The sequence below is a fragment of the Dama dama genome, chromosome 9, assembly GCF_033118175.1.
Source record: "Dama dama isolate Ldn47 chromosome 9, ASM3311817v1, whole genome shotgun sequence".
Taxonomy (NCBI): domain Eukaryota; kingdom Metazoa; phylum Chordata; class Mammalia; order Artiodactyla; family Cervidae; genus Dama; species Dama dama.
This window is the reverse complement of record NC_083689.1, coordinates 40,583,738-40,599,151: the sequence shown is the minus strand read 5'-3', so window position 1 is coordinate 40,599,151 and position 15,414 is coordinate 40,583,738. Positions and strand designations below refer to the sequence as shown.

At 54.3% G+C, this 15,414-nt stretch overlaps 2 protein-coding genes across 4 annotated transcripts in view; one reads left to right on the top strand and one right to left on the bottom strand.

Moving 5' to 3' along the window:
- Positions 1–2,319: 2,319 nt before the first annotated feature.
- SNCB (synuclein beta) lies at positions 2,320–11,542 on the top strand. 3 transcript variants are annotated; one of them, XM_061150985.1, is made up of 6 exons: positions 2,320–2,558; positions 3,192–3,321; positions 6,113–6,154; positions 6,369–6,487; positions 10,296–10,385; positions 10,716–11,542. In XM_061150985.1, exons 2-6 carry the CDS (start codon positions 3,201–3,203, stop codon positions 10,746–10,748), a joined length of 405 nt encoding a protein of 134 aa, XP_061006968.1. In that variant the 5' UTR covers positions 2,320–2,558; positions 3,192–3,200; the 3' UTR covers positions 10,749–11,542. The 3 variants fall into 3 exon arrangements, with proteins under 3 accessions (XP_061006968.1, XP_061006965.1, XP_061006966.1); XM_061150982.1 differs by having other exon boundaries at positions 10,296–11,542; XM_061150983.1 differs by lacking the exon at positions 2,320–2,558 and having other exon boundaries at positions 3,052–3,321; positions 10,296–11,542.
- Positions 11,543–15,279: 3,737 nt separating this feature from the next.
- CDHR2 (cadherin related family member 2) overlaps positions 15,280–15,414 on the bottom strand; it is a 61,434-nt gene continuing 61,299 nt past the window's right edge. Inside the window, exon 33 of the mRNA XM_061150980.1 lies at positions 15,280–15,307. Coding sequence (XP_061006963.1) covers positions 15,295–15,307 — 13 coding nt within the window. The 3' untranslated portion in view covers positions 15,280–15,294. The remainder of the gene's footprint in view (positions 15,308–15,414) is intronic.

Genomic DNA, 15,414 nt, shown 5'->3' with positions numbered 1-15,414 from the left:
AATGGAATATTACTCAGCCAAAAAAAAAAACAATGAAATAATGTTGTTTGCAGAGATATAGATAGACCAGGAGATTATCATACTAAGTGAAGTAAGTCAAAAAGAAATAGACAAATACTATATGATATCACTTAAAATATAACACAAATGAACTTATCTATGAAAGTGAAAGTCACTCAGTCATGTCCGACTCTTTGCGACCCCATGGACTTTACAGTCCATGGAATTCTCCAGGCCAGAATACCGGAGTGGGTAGCCTTTCCCTTCTCCAGGGATCTTCCCAACCCAGGGATCAAACCCATATCTCTTACATCTCCTGCATTGGCAGGTGGATTCTTTACCAGCTGAGCCACAAGGGAAGCCCAAGAATACTGGAGTGGGTAGCCTATCCCTTCTCCAGCAGATCTTCCTGACCCAGGAATCAAACCAGGGTCTCCTGCATTGCAGGTGGATTCTTTGCCAACTGAGCTATTAGAGAAGTCAATAAATAAAGTCACAGTCACAGAGAACAGATTTGTGGTTTCCAAGGGGGCAGGGAGTGAGGGAGGGATGGATTGGGAGTTTGGGATTAGCAGATGCAAACTATTATATATATTAAATGGATAAACAATAATGTCCTACTGTATAGAACAGGGAATTATATTCAATATCCTGTGATAAACCATAATGGAAAAGAATATAAAAAAGAATATATATATATGTATAACTGATCACTTTGCTCTACAGTAGAAATTAACATATTGTAAATCAACTATATTTCAATAAAATAATTTTTTTAAAAATTAGTTAGTTTGGTACCTTGGCTTCTCTCACCTCACACCATGTCTTATACTCCAAATCAATGCACATGGGTCTAACCCATCCTTTCTAATGACAACATTGCACTGGGTGGATGAACCATAATTAACTAGCCAGTCCTCTACAGATAGACATTTAGATTATTTTCAGTTTTTTGCTACAATAAACTATGCTGCAGTAAAAATCCTTGCACACATGTCTTTGTGTGCTCGTGAGAGTAGAGATCCAAAGGATGAATTCCTGGAAGGGGAACTAACTGTTGGCTCTAAAGGAGCATGCATTTATGTCTTTGGTAAACATTGCCAAATTGTCTTCCAAAAAGCATGTGCCAGTTTGCAGCTCTACCAGCAATCTGTGAACAATTTTTTCCAGGCCCTGCATAGTCTGGCTCCTGGCTGCCCCCTCACCTCATCATCTGACACTTACACACCTTACATTTCCAACCGCATTGCCTTTGTGGATGCTATGTCCACAACCCAAAATGTCCTTCCTCCCTTGTCTGCCAGATGAAATTCCACAAGGCCCAGCTCAGATGTCACCTCCTCTGTACAGCCTTACCTGACTCTGTTGAGCTGTCAGAGACCCCTTCCTCTGGTATCCCACAGCTTCCTGGGCATAATTCTGTCATACACCAACTAAGGACCTATGTGTGACTGGCACTCTAGGGCCATTTTGACAATCCAGACCATAACCACAGAAAAAAGGATCAGGGGCACCTACTTCTCCTTCCCTATTGTTTCTTCTGCTACATTGTGTTTTATCTGTTCCCAAGCACAGTCCTGCCTCTGGGCCTTTGCACATACAGTTCCCTCTCTGTGGATCTTGCCCTCAAGCATCCTGGCCTTGGTGCTTCTCTGGAATCTCTGCTCCCATTCACCTCCTCACAGAGGCCTTCCCTGACCACCAGATCTCAAGCACCCCTACTCTGGTAACTCTTGTCCATCTCCATTTTAACATCTCCATGACTCTTATCACAAGCTGAAATAACCTTTGGTTTAAGCATTGATGTTTATTTTCTGTCCTGTGTCCCGTCTCTGCACACGCACAAATTCACCACTGCAAACTCCCCAAGAAGGAGGGGTCTAGTTTTCCTTTTGTGCGGTCTCCAGTCTCAAATCTGCCTGGTACCTAAGAGCTCAGTAAACGTTCGCTGAATGAACCATCCATATTTTACAGAAGAGGAAACTGACATTCAGAAAGGAGAGTTGAGTATCCCAAGGTCCCACAGCTAATAAAGACCTCCAAACCCATCTGAACACTAAAACCAACTGCAGTATTTCTCCCGTGCTCTCAGCACGCCGCATGGTGTCTCCCACCAGACTAGGTTCCTGGGGGACAGGACTTAAGTCCGATGACGCTCCGGGGTCCCCAGCGGCGTGTTCCGGGCCCGCCCCGTGAGGCTAGCGGGCTCCGCGGAGATGTCCCCCTCCCCGCCTCCTGTCAGTCAGGCCGAGGGGGTGGCGCGGCCGCCAGGGGGGGCGCTGAGCTCAGAGCTGCCGCAGCGCCCCAGCCCGAGCAGGAGCGCGCGAGACAGCAGGGCGCTAGGAGCGAGCGGCGGCTGGCGAAGCACTCCAGGCCCGGGCCCTACTTCACCTCGGCTCGGGGCTCGCGCCTCGTCTGCTGCAGACCAGCCTGAACGCCTGGCCACGGCCCGATCCTCCCGAGCCCACCCCGGCCTAGCCCAGCCGAGCCCGTGCGTCCGCCTGCCGCAGCCTCTGCCGCAGCCGCCACTCCATCCCCAACCCGGGCCCCGCATCTAGGTGAGGCGGCCGCGCTCCGGGCGCCCCGGGCTGAGGAAAAGGGGGAAGGTCTGGGAATGGAGTGGAGAGGGGACGGGGTGGGATGGGGAAGGGGCTGGAGAACGTAAACAGGACGCCGGGGGTGCTGTCCGTGTGCGATCCGGGGTATGGATCTCTCTTACTTGGTGTCTGCAACTGCCTGGATGGCCGTGTGGACGTGCGCCCGCGCCCGTGTGCCCCGTGGTGTGTCCGCGTGTCCGTGCGCGTCAGAATGTCTGAGGGTCCTGTGTGTGCACGTGAGCGTGTCCAAGGAGTATGTTTGTTTGCATGGCCGTGTGTCTGTCGCGTGTGTGCAGGCAGGCCCCCGGGCTTCGCGCCGTGCCCAGCACTCCGCTTCCGCGGGGCTGCAGGTTGCAGGGCCCCGGATAACCGAGGCGGGGGGCCCCTCCTGCGTCCACGGGTTTCAAGGACGCTAGGACTCGCCGCGGCCCTGTGGCCGGGCGCTGGGGAAGGGGGTAAGGTGGGAGGAGGTTCCGGGCCCAAAGGGCGCCTTCGGTCTCAGGGGGAGGGGATGGGACACCTGCGGTCTCTGCACAAGGGCTGGGTTGAGGATGCGGGCGAGCGCGCCGGTGCCCGTGTGTTCGTCCTCCCCAGGCCGCCAGGATGGACGTGTTCATGAAGGGCCTTTCCATGGCCAAGGAGGGCGTCGTGGCCGCCGCGGAGAAAACCAAGCAGGGGGTCACCGAGGCCGCGGAGAAGACCAAGGAGGGTGTCCTCTACGTCGGTGGGCGAGGGGCGGGGCTTCCGGGGCTGCGAGGTTTGGGTGTCCTCCGAGGGGACAGAGCCGAGGTCCTTAGAGCGAGGAAGTGGGGGGTCTGGGCCGGAGAATATGAGTCAGCAGATGGGCCCGGGTTAGCAGGGGTCACTGAGGACATAGCCAGCTGATGGAAACCTGGGTCAGTGATGACACCGACGGTAGGGAGGAATGGAGGAAGGGTTGATGAGGGTGGAGTTCAGCTGAAAGTCCAGAGAAGCAAGGCAGGAGTCAAAGGAGATAGCCTTCTTCAGCTGCTTCTTCCCATTATTAATAGCTACCTGGTGTTGAACCCTTACTGTCTGCCAAGTACAGTGTGAAATACATCTGCAACATCTATTACCTCATTTAATGCTCCCTGCCCATCCACAGACCAGGGAAACCCCGGCTTCCCAGAGCTTTAATTCTCTTGCTCAAGGTCACAGCTGACAAGACCTGAAGCTGAAGTTTGAGCCAAGTTTTATGGATTCCAAAGTGCCCCCCTCCCCTTACCACTCTCCTTCCTGTATTGTTGGGGCTCCCTCCCAGCACTGCTCTCCACCTCTGAATCTCTCCTCCCAGTGGTTCCACCATTGGCACCTCTCCTCGGGGTCTACCGTCCTTGCAACTGCCAGCTGTCATCAGGAGAAAGGCCAAGTGGTTAAAATATCTCACCCTAAGTGGGGGAAAAGAAAAAGAGGGAGCCTTCAGGGTCATTTGCATAAAGGGAGGCAAGAAACTCTGCATTCAGTCTGCCGATTCAGGGCTTACTTTTGTGTGATAGACTTATCTTCTATGCAGACTGCAGAGGGTTGGCTAACCTGCCCAGGGCTGTGGCAGATTTGGAATGGTGGTAATTTGAAAAATACTTATTGATCACCTACTCTGTGCTGGTAGGTGCCGGCTCTGCTGATGGTGAGGTCAAGTATTCTAGTGTCGGGCTTTGACATCCAGTGGCTGGGGCGGGGAGCCACTTTGGTAATCAAAGAGGGTAGCATTTGAGCTGAGCCCAGAGAATAAGGAGGGTTAGCGAGGGAGGTGCAGAAAAGACAGGTGCAAAGAGCCCTGGGATGAGGTGAAAGATACTGGGTTTGAGAGCAGAGGGCAGGAAGCAAGGGTAAGAAATGAGATCAGAAACAGCCAGTTCATGAGGGGCCCTTGCAGGCAAAGCATTAGTATGACTGCCATGGCAGACTGTGAGCCAGGGACCGACATGATCTGGCTTCAGTATAGAGAAGTCCCCTAGCACTCTGGGGACAGAACAAATTACAGGGAGGCCCGCTGGGAGGTAACATAGCCATGAGATGAGGGTGGTTAGAGCTAGGGCAGAGGTGATGGAGACTGGGAGAAGGCTTGAGCCCACACCTTCTGGACCCTAGCTCTGGCCTCCTCCTCCCTCAGCCCTTTCACTCCTGTGGACCCCTGACATCCCTGACACTGTCTCCCTGCTAACAGACTCAACAACCACCTCCTTTTCCCCTAGGTTGGCACCTCCTGCTCCTTCCCCTGAGCAAGAACTCCTGATGGTCCCCGGCTCCTACTCGTCAAAGCTTCAGCTCCCTGTAGCCTAGCATTTAACCTGCCTCGTGGTTCCATCCTAGTCTCCATCACTCTGAGCACACAGACCATGTCAACGTGCTCCATGCAGACCCTAAAATCACACCTCTCTAGGTCTCGCCTACATGGTTCCCTGTCCCTAGAACACCCTCCTCAGTCCCGTTTCTGTGTATCCACTGCTCCCCATTTGTCAAGACCTGGGAAAAGCCCCCTCCCCCATCCTGCACCCCCAGGAGGCCCAAACTTCCTTTCCCCACTACTTTGAAGTCCAGGGCACCAACTTTCCTCTTCTCTGTCCCTCATCTAACAGTGAGCCATCAGCCTGGGCCTTGAATCAGAGAAGGTGCCAACAAGAGTTTGTGCGAGGAATAAATAGAAGTGCTTGCACAATCCCCCTTCCCCATCCACCGGTCTCTGGATGTGGCTGGCCTTAGCCCTGAGAAGCCCATCCATCTGCACCCTCCTCCTGCCAGCCTCAGCTGGCCCACACTCCTGTTTCTGACTCTATTAGCTATTGTCTGGGTTGCGAGATCCTCAGGATTAGAGACATCCCACTCTCCCAAGTGTTCCCACCCCCACCTCAGGACAGGCTCTCTCGCCTTTCCCAGTTGCTACCCTCCTGGGAAGACCCAGCCAATGCCGTGGCTGTCAGTCATAATCTTCACGTCATCCTTAGACCCATCCTGCATCTAAGACACTCCCCACTTTGGCCAGAAGAAGAGATTTGCACCCTATTTGAAAGAGAGTCTTAAGAAATGGAGCAGGGGATGTGGGGATGTGGGGATGTGGGGATGTGAGTGTACTGGGGCAGGATGTGGGCAGTTGTGCACCAGGGGCACCTTTCCAAAGACAGAATCTTTTCGCCCCACCCCCAGGTCCACCCCCACCCCCACCTGCTCCCATCCAGGGCAGAGGATTAAATGAACCGGCAGGCAGAGTGCTTTCCCAGTGCTGGATCATGGGCAACATCCAGAGGAGGGTGGGGGGGCCAGGGCACGCGAGGTCAGGGGAGGGGGTCGGCAGGGCGGGGACAGACAATGGGGAGAACTGGATGTCCAGATGACGCAGGCATGGAAGGGGGCATCTGTGGGATCTGGGGGCCCAAGAAGGCAGGGAAAGACCAGGATGCCCATGCTGCCTGGGTCCCTCTGCCCACTCTCTAACCACTGTGCTTGCTGGCGGCTGTTCCCTCGGCCCTTAAGTGTGCTCCGTTTTGTCTCTACAGGAAGCAAAACCCGAGAGGGGGTGGTACAAGGAGTGGCCTCAGGTACTAGCCCAACTCTGCCCAGCCTTGTTCCCTCACCCTGGCCCGGGGTCTGGCTGACATCCAGAGAGTGGGGGGAGAGAGCGGTGGAAGAGGGTACCCCCAAAGCTTTCTGGGGGGTGTAGTACTCTGTGGGAAGTCAGGCCCTGGGACACTACAGAGGAGGAAGGCATCTATGTCTGCTTGACCTTTGCCCCCAACCATCTCCCTGACGCAGTGGCTGAGAAAACCAAGGAGCAGGCATCACACCTGGGAGGAGCCGTGTTCTCTGGGGCTGGGAACATTGCAGCAGCCACAGGCCTGGTGAAGAAGGAGGAGTTCCCTACTGATCTGAAGGTGCGTTATCCTTCCAACACACACACACACACACACACACACACACACACCAGGTACCCCCATAAATCTGCCACCAGGCTCCCTGCTCCCCCAGCCAGCCTGGGGCACAAGCCACCTTGCCTAACATTCTGCAGGGCCCAGCTAGACACAGTTCGGCATGAGTCTGCATGTAGCTGTGTGCGGGCATGGCGCTCCCCGTGACTGTGACCCAGATCTGGATTGGATACGTGTATCCTGCTCGTGAGTGTGATCTGGGCTGCTTTTGGCCTCATCCACATATGTCGCTGATTGTTCGCTCATGTCTTTTCAATCAACAAGTATTCTGCCAGGGAGGGATTGTTCTAGGGGTTACCACAGTGAATAGGTGGTAACTATTCACTGACTCTGACTCTGTAGTGGGAGAAGTTACAGTAAACAGCTAAGCAGTACACAAGATGATTTCAGACAGGAATATGTGCTATGAAGAAAACAAGAGCAATGGGATAGAGAGTCAAGGGGTGAGGGGGCTACTTTAGTTGGGAGGGCTTCTTTGAAAAGGTGGCATTAGAACTGACACCCAAGTGATGAGGCACACCATGCGGGAAGTCTATTTCAGGTAGGAGGAACAGCACATGCAAAGGCCCCGAGGCAGACATGAGCAGAAGTGGGCCATGGGGAGGGGTGAACTGTGTCTCACACATTTGTGCAGACATGTTACCCCAGGCAAGTGGTGGCAGCAACCCATGTGTGCACGAAGTCAGATACCTTCCTTAGGACATGCTTCAGGGTCAGAGCTGTGAGCTCTGGAGCCCCACAGAGCTGGATCTGAGTCTCAGCTCCATTGCTTCTTGACTGTCTGGCCCTGGGCAGGTCCCATCAAGTCTCTGAGCCTGATTCTTTGCCTCTAAGGCAGGAGATGAACACAGGAGGACTTTTGTGTAGATTAGAGACAATGTAGCTTAGAGGTGTTCAAAAACCTAAGTGTGCATCAGATCACCAGGAGGCCAGGTTGAAATACAGACTGTTGGTCCTATTCCTAGAATTTCTGATTCAGTAGGTCTGAGGTAGGGCTAGAATGTGCATTTCTAAAAGGTATCTGGGTGATGTTGATGCTGCAGGTCCAGGGATCACACCTTGAGAACCACTGACGTAAAGAGCCTGGATGGCATATAGTGAATGCTCAGTAAGAGATGATGGCCCCGCGATCACATGATCAGCCTGTGTGTGCCCCCAGGGGCTTGTGTCATAGGTGTGCTAGGACGTTACACTCTGTGGACCTATACACCATCTGCACAGACATGCCTCCTGTGCGGTGCCCCATGTTTTCCACGTACAAATGCCGAATCTGCCTCCATGGGGGCGGGGCCTCCTTCCGTGTGATCTCGGCATGAGCGGATCCATCCACTGGGCTGGGGGAGGAGACAACACAGCACCCTCCACTCTAGACATTCTGCTCAGTTGGTTCCTCCCCTCAGCTCAGAAGTTCTGGTTCAAGTCCTGTCTCTGCATTTTACCAGCTGTGTGACTTCCCATTTCTTATCCTTGTTTCCAGTGATCACTCCCATTCATTGATCTCTTGTGTGGGCAGGTGCTGTTCTAAAGATTGTACATGGAGTCACTCAATGAATCTTCACAATGTCCCTATAAAAAAGGCATCACAATTAGCACACCTTAGAGGTAAAAGAACTGAGACTCAGAGAGGAGAAGTGACTTACTCAAGATCCCAAATCCAGCCTGCCCCCCTGAGAAGGTAGTTGGGAGGTGCTAAGCTCAGGTTCATGTCATTGTAGTCCCTTGATGCCAACATGGGACCAGGCCCAGTACTGAGAGCTAGGGTGCAGAGAAGGCAGAGCTGTCAGCTTGAGGCTTGGTGAGGGGGCCTTTGCACACAACCCTTTTTCTCAGGCTGCCTTCCTCTTACCATCACTTGTTGACATTTCAAACCTCTTCTCTCAAGAGAACTCAAGATCATAGACTTACAATCCAAAGCCAGGCCTTTGGGGCCACTGGGCCCGTGGAGAACTCATGCAAGCTAAGCGTGTGAGTTTCTGTCTCTACCTCTCAGCCTGCCAACATATAGATAGTATCGTGGAAGCCTCCCCATACGCCTACAAAGCAAAGATACCATCCCACTTCCCATCCGAGGCAGCTGAGATTAGAGGTGAAACAACTTACCTGATGCCAAAAGGTAGTGAATAGCAAGGCTGGAGTGGTTTTTAAGTGAACTCCTTACTGAAGTACATTATGCAGAAAACATTCATGCAGAAAACACGCGGATCCATGGAATTTTCACAAACTCAACTCTCCCCAGGTAACCAAGCACCCAGATCAAAACACAAAACACAAGACATAGCTCGTTAGAAACCCCCTTTACACTCCCTCCCACCCCTGCTCCCAGGGCTAAGACTAGGGTGAGGGAAGGGAAGTGCCTGGGTCACAAAATTGAAGGGGGCGCTTATTCCAGGGTCTCATTTACATCCCAGGCACCTGACTCTCCTCACCTTTGTCCTGTCCCCCTCCACAGTTAATTGCTTCTATCACCACAGATTATCTGAGTGTCTTTCAGCTTCATGTAAACGTTATCCTAAAGCACATGTTCTTTTGTACCCGGGTTCTTTCACTCACCAGTAAGAAGGGGAGTCAACCACGCCTTGGTGTGCGCTGGGTTTCCCCATCCTAGACGTGCAGTACCCTCTGTGTGATAGGACCACAGTGCACACATCCATTCTCCTGCTGTTGGATATTTGTTTCCAAATGATGTGCAGAGCTGGGATTCTTTGCATTCTGTTTCTTTCCTGGGTTCTGGTCATAGCTGGGTGACTTTGGGCAAGCTAACATTTCCCCACTTCCCGGGCTGTGGTGGACTCCCTTGTAACTAGGGGAAGTGAGCTCAGCCAGGAGTGTAAACTCATGTGGTCACAGGGCCCACCTAGACAGGTAATGTGAAGGAGTTGAAGCTGCCTGGATGGAGCTGGAGTAACTAGAGCGCCGAGGTGCCAGCCCTCATGGGTCCCAAGATTCTTACCTCTGCCCAGTAGGGAGGGACAGTGGTTACATGTGCAAGTGGGGGACATGGTGGGGCCCCTTGCCTACAGAGCATGAACCTCAGGTTACTGTGTGCGCCCATGTGTGCAGTCAGCTCAGTCTCGTGTTTGTGCACACATATGTGCTCGCTCACAGGGGACTGGCCATGTGTCTGGCAGCCCCCTATTTGCATGTATGCTGGCCTGCACAGGTCTGGGCAGCAGATGCTGTGGGGAGGGGAGAGTCTTAGCTCACACATCCAAGCAACACCATGAGCTGTTGCTTCCAGCTTATCTTAAAATAGCAACAGCTGAAGAAACCAGGCCACACAGGGCCCTGGGGGAGGGATGGGTGGAAAGTGGCAGGGGAATGGCTCAGAGCCTCTGCTCAGCTCTGTCCCTGAGCCTCCATCTCCCTCCAGCCCAGAGGAGCCTCCAGGGTTATCTCAGGGTCCTCGTAAGCACCCCCACCTACAGAGCTGACACAAAGAGGGACAAATGGATGATTACGTGTGCTATCTCCCCATCCCACCCAGTCCCATCAAGGGAAGCATAGGAGGCTGTCAGCTGCTGGGAGAGGGGTATGTGTACCCACAATCCCTGGACACCCCCAGCTTAAAGCCTTCATTGGAGGGATTTCACTGCTCCATCCCTTTTCCAAGGCACTCCAAATAAACAATTGAAAATTCTGGTTGCACTGCCAACAAAGCCCAGCCTTCCCCCGATCAGCCAACATCTTCTCAGGGTAGGAATCTGGGGGGCATGCCCAGCTGGCCTCACAGGCCCTGTCTCTTCTCTTCGTGCAGCCAGAGGAAGTGGCCCAGGAAGCTGCTGAGGAGCCGCTGATTGAGCCCCTGATGGAGCCTGAAGGGGAGAGTTATGAGGAACAGCCCCAGGTGAGGGATGGGGCTTTGGGCATCCCCAGCTGGGGTGGGAGGTTCTGGCAGGATAAGTTTGGGCCATTGAGTTTTCAGGCTCCCAGACCCCAGACCCCAGAGATGGCAGCAGGGAGGGAGGACAGATGGAGCCTGTCGCTGGGTCTCAGGCACTCCTGCCCAGGAACATCCCAGCCATCCCCAAATTCTAGGTCTCTCCCCTGCCCAGAGGGAGGGGCGTTCAGCATTCCTCTTGGTGGGCGAAGGGTCTCGGGTCGCGGCCTGGCCACTTGGTCTCCAACCCCTTCCTCTTTTGCTCTTCTCCACTCTACCCCCATCCCTCTGATGCAGGAGGAGTATCAGGAGTATGAGCCAGAGGCGTAAGGGCCCAGGACGGCCCCCCACCAGCAGCACAATCCCTTCCCGGTACCCTGCCCCGCCCCCCAGAGCCAGGGCTGTCCTTCTACCCCTTCCCCTCAAAACACGAGATCTTCCTTCGCTCCGAGGCCCCCCCTCGGAGCCCGTGTTTGAGTCTATCTGTCTGTCCTTCCCGCCCGCGTCCAACCCTGGGGCGTGGACAGGGCTGGGGCTGCGGCCAAGGCTGGGAGCCTCGCAGCACGTATGTTGCCCCTTCCGCGCCCCATCCCGTCTGGTGTCTGCGCGGTTGTAGCGTGTTCTATGTGTTTTTAAACGAACAGGAAAGCGACGGCTCCCTTCCACCCCCCGATAGAGGCTCTCTGAAGGGCCTCCGGGCACCCCCGCCAAAGTCCTCCAGAGCACTCCCACATCGACCCCAAGAACCTTTTTTTTTCTTTTAAACCAAAACCAGGAGCCAGGCTGTGCCATGACCCCTCCCCCAGCCGACCCGGTCCGAGCGCGGGCGTCGTGTGTCGTGATTGTAGCATGGAGGTCCCCAACCCTCGTGTGAGCGTGTTCCGGGAGGGCGGGTCCGGCCGCCCCCCTCCCCGCGTGTCCATGAATAAAGCCAATCTGTCTGTAGCAGGCGCCGCACGGGCAGGGCAGGGCAGGGCTGGGCTGGGCGCTGGATGGGAGCGGCCTACAGACTTCCAGGTTACAGCCTGCCTCACTCCACTCTTTGGGGCCCGGCACACTCTGCCCAGGTGTAAGACTGACCACCTCGGGCCTCAGCTCCTACCCTCCCCCATGAACGACCTGGATGGACGCGGTACCACCCCCCCCCCCCCCACCCCTCGCCCCCAGGCTGGGACATGCTGCTGGCAGGGAGGCGGCCTCGGGCGCCACCCACTGGACTATAAAGCACCTACTGGGCGTGCTGGGCGGAAGGAAGCCCAGTGCAGCCGAGGCGCAGGGCCCACAGGTTCACACCTCAAGTCACAGGCAGCGCAGGAGCATCGATGGCTACGCGCGCGCGGACTTGTGTGCACTTATGCTGGTCCTTGCGCTCCAACCCGAGTGTACGCACCGGACAGGCGCGCACCTGCACTGACGCGCGCAGCACTCTGGCCGACAAGTGCAGAACCGGGCGCGTACTCAGTGTTGCACGCGCACCGCGAAGCTCTGGGAAAACAGCAGCATGATCACTGGAAGAAGCTGCTGACCCTAAACTTCCCCCCACCCCCAAGAACACTGACATGCACATAACCCTGCGCATACCGGCCCGCTGCAGAAAAACTCATCCCGGGGAAAAGGAAATGGACAGTTGTCCCCCCCAAAAAAGGCAGAGTTCGGGCAACCAGTGCTCCACCCTTCCCAGAAAAAAAGCCTCGAAAAGTCTGCGACCTCGGCTGAGGGGAGCTAGGGTCTGCAGAAATCTGGAAAGCTGGCCCGGAACCTTGAGCAGATCGGTATCTGCATTGCTGCTGCTGCTAAGTCGCTTCAGTGGTGTCCGCTTCTGTGCGACCCCATAGACGGCTGCCCACCAGGCTCCTCTGTCCCTGGGATTCTCCAGGCAAGAATACTGGAGTGGGTTGCCATTTCCTTCTCTAGGTATCTGCACTAGAGGGCCCCCAACACCGCTTCAGTGCTGGGAAGTAGGGTCGGAGAAGCCGCGGTGCTGCACAGAGGCCCCGCCCCCATCAGGGCGAAGGCACTGCTCTGATTGGTATAGAACACACCGCGCCCGCGTCGAGGCCCCGCCCCAGCCAGGGGTAGGCCCCGCCCCCGCCGATGCGGCGCTCTTGCTCTCTTTCGTCGCAGCAGTAGCTTAACCTGGCTCAGACGCAGACCACCACCCCTGCCCAAGCGGAAGCCCGGCACCGCCTTGCCACGATAGCCCCTAAACCTCGCCTGATCAAGACACCATCCTTTCCCTGCCAAGTTCGACCTCATTTCCGACTCAAACCTTGCTTCGCCCTTGCAGACCTAGGGGCTAGAAGAAGCTTGCTCTATTTATTCAACCCCCAAGTTTTTAGCGCCCGCTCCTTCCCTGAGTTGTTGGGGGCGGTAGGGTGCAGAAGGCCGTGAGCGCTGGGGGTCACCAGGGTCACTTGAGTCACTTTGGCCTGCAGTGAAGGAGCCTTTACTTCCAGAAGTACGAGGCTGCTGGCAGACGTGTGTGTAGGGAGAACAAACGGGGGTGGGCCGTGGGGGGTGGGGCCGTGGGGGGTCTCTAATTCCCTGACTCAACATGCGGGTACTAGGATGTCCAGATCATCTTTGTCTGAATTAAGACATTATTTGCAACCCATAGTCTGCAGGGACTGCAGACTCGTGGTCCTTAGGTTGAATTTGGCCTGTAGAGATGTTTAATTTGCTAGCACAAGGTTTAAATATTTCTCATTTGATTCCAGTTGGCGACAGTCCCTTTCCCTCCCTGTTGTGTTCCTCCCATCCACTTCACTCATTTTCATGAACTGCTTTGCCTCTGAGGAATTTGAGTTTGTCACCTCCTCGCCAGCTACCAGCACCTGATCCCCATTTTTAGATGCCAAAACCAGGTTCACCATCTGCTTGTGAAGAGCTTTATTCCTCCTTCCTGGGTGCCAAGCCACGCACCTGGTTTACTGAGCTCGATTTTCTGCTCAGAGACCAATGTTCTCATCTGCAGGGGTCACTTTAAATGCATTCCAGGCACAAGCCCAGAAGTGTCAGCAGAAGATGCCAGCCCCGTGTCAGACCCAAGTCCTGACTGTGAGTGCTTGTGTGGGAACACACAGCTAGCTCCTGGGTGCCTCCCTCATGACAGGGACAGAGCCATTTCCCCAGTGCCCAGCATTTCCCAGGCATCCAGCCCTTGCCTCCATTCATTTCACTTGAAACCATCCTCAAGGATTCCTTGTTATTTGCCCTAATTTACAGTTGAGAGAATGAAGGCCAGAGAGGCAAAGTTACCCGCCCTAGGTCACATCACTGGGAAGTGGCAAAAGCCACATTCAGCCCCAAGCCTGACTCCGAAGCCCTGTTTCTTTGGAATTTTCCAAAAAGGACTTGCTCTGAGGGGAGACAAACAAAAACCACCACCAACAGGAAAATGTGAAGCAGCAGAGTGGAGATAACAGATGCTTGTGCAGTTTCAGGGAGGCTGCAAGTGAGTGTGTGTGTGGTGGGGTTGAGCCGTGTATGAACACTTACATATAGATGCAGGTATATTTCTGCTCACATGTGAAAAAGGAGGTTGTCCACGTGTTGGGTGCCTTTAGTCATTCAACAGTGTGTGATACTCACCTGCTCTGGTCCTAGAAGTAAGGGGCTACAGGGAACAGCCCTGAGGTCACTGCCCCAGAAGAACTCATGTCCATGGATCAGTGAATACACGGATAGAGACAATTTGGAGTTTTATGAACAACATAAAGCAGAGCCATGTGATAGACTGTGACACAGTAAGGGTAGTGACCAACATTCAATTGGGTGGATCAGCTCAGGTGTCTGAGAGGCTAAAACCTGAATGAAAAGGAGGTGCCTGGGAAATCTGGGGAGGGCGAGCATTGCAGCACAGGAAGAGCCCACCTGTGTTTGCATGGACATGGGGTGTGAGGTCAGCGAGAATGAGCTCAGCCAGGCCTTCGAGATCTGCGAGTCCGGCCCCACCCTGCCTGACCCACACCTTCCAGTCCTTTGCCGGCTCCTCTCCTTCACCTGGACATCTGCCTGGCACTCTGCCTGTTGAAATCCTTCCTGCCGCTGAGCTTCCCCTATTCCTCCAGCCATAATTGACTTCTCCTTGTCACCCCCATCTGGCTCCGCTATGCACACGAAGACCCCCTCCTCACCTGTGTCAGCACTCTGCGGACCACTGCCAGCTGGCTAACCTGAGACTACCGTCTCCCCTGATGAAGGGACAGCGGCTGTTTCCCTGTGCCCCACCCTTCACCCATTTCCCTCCCCATCTCCCCGCCCCCACCTCTAGTAATACAGCTCCACTGCTTTCTCTGGAACTTTATTTTTGTTTTCTCCCTTCCCTATTTATAGCTCTCTCCCCTCCGAACCATCCCTGCATCCATCCTGTTGCCTAGAAACAGGCTCTGGGCTGAGGGTGGGGGAAGGCCAGGCTGAGACCAGGCTGGGGGAAGGAAGAGCTGTCACCCACTCCCCCTCTCAGCACCGCCCACAGGTTCCCAGAAGCCCACCCACCCCTCTGCCCAGCACTCACAGACATTTTTAAAAGATAAAACAAAATGTGAAAAACATCAGCCTTTGTGAAGTCCTTCATGGCTTCTAAAGGGCATGATGCACATGACTGCATGCATGCCTCCCAACACCCTACTGCACTGGAGGCCCAGACCCATCCTTTGAGATGAGCAAACTAAGGCTTTGGAAAGCAAAGGTCCTATAGGTCAAGTCTTCTCAGCAGAAACTCTATGGCTCTGCACTTGTCATTGTTCAGTTGCTCAGTCGTGTCTGACTCTTTGCGACCCCATGAACTGCAGCACACCAGGCTTCCCTGTCCTTCACTATCTTCCAGAGTTTGCGCAAACTTGTGTTCACTGAGTTGGTGATGAACCTGTTAAGCTTAGGATATTGGCCTGAAACGTGGAAAAGAAGATTTTAAAGCATAAATGATTCCATAATCTATTAATTGCAGAAGGGTAAAGAGAATAATCTTGTCATGATCCTTACACACCAAGCCACC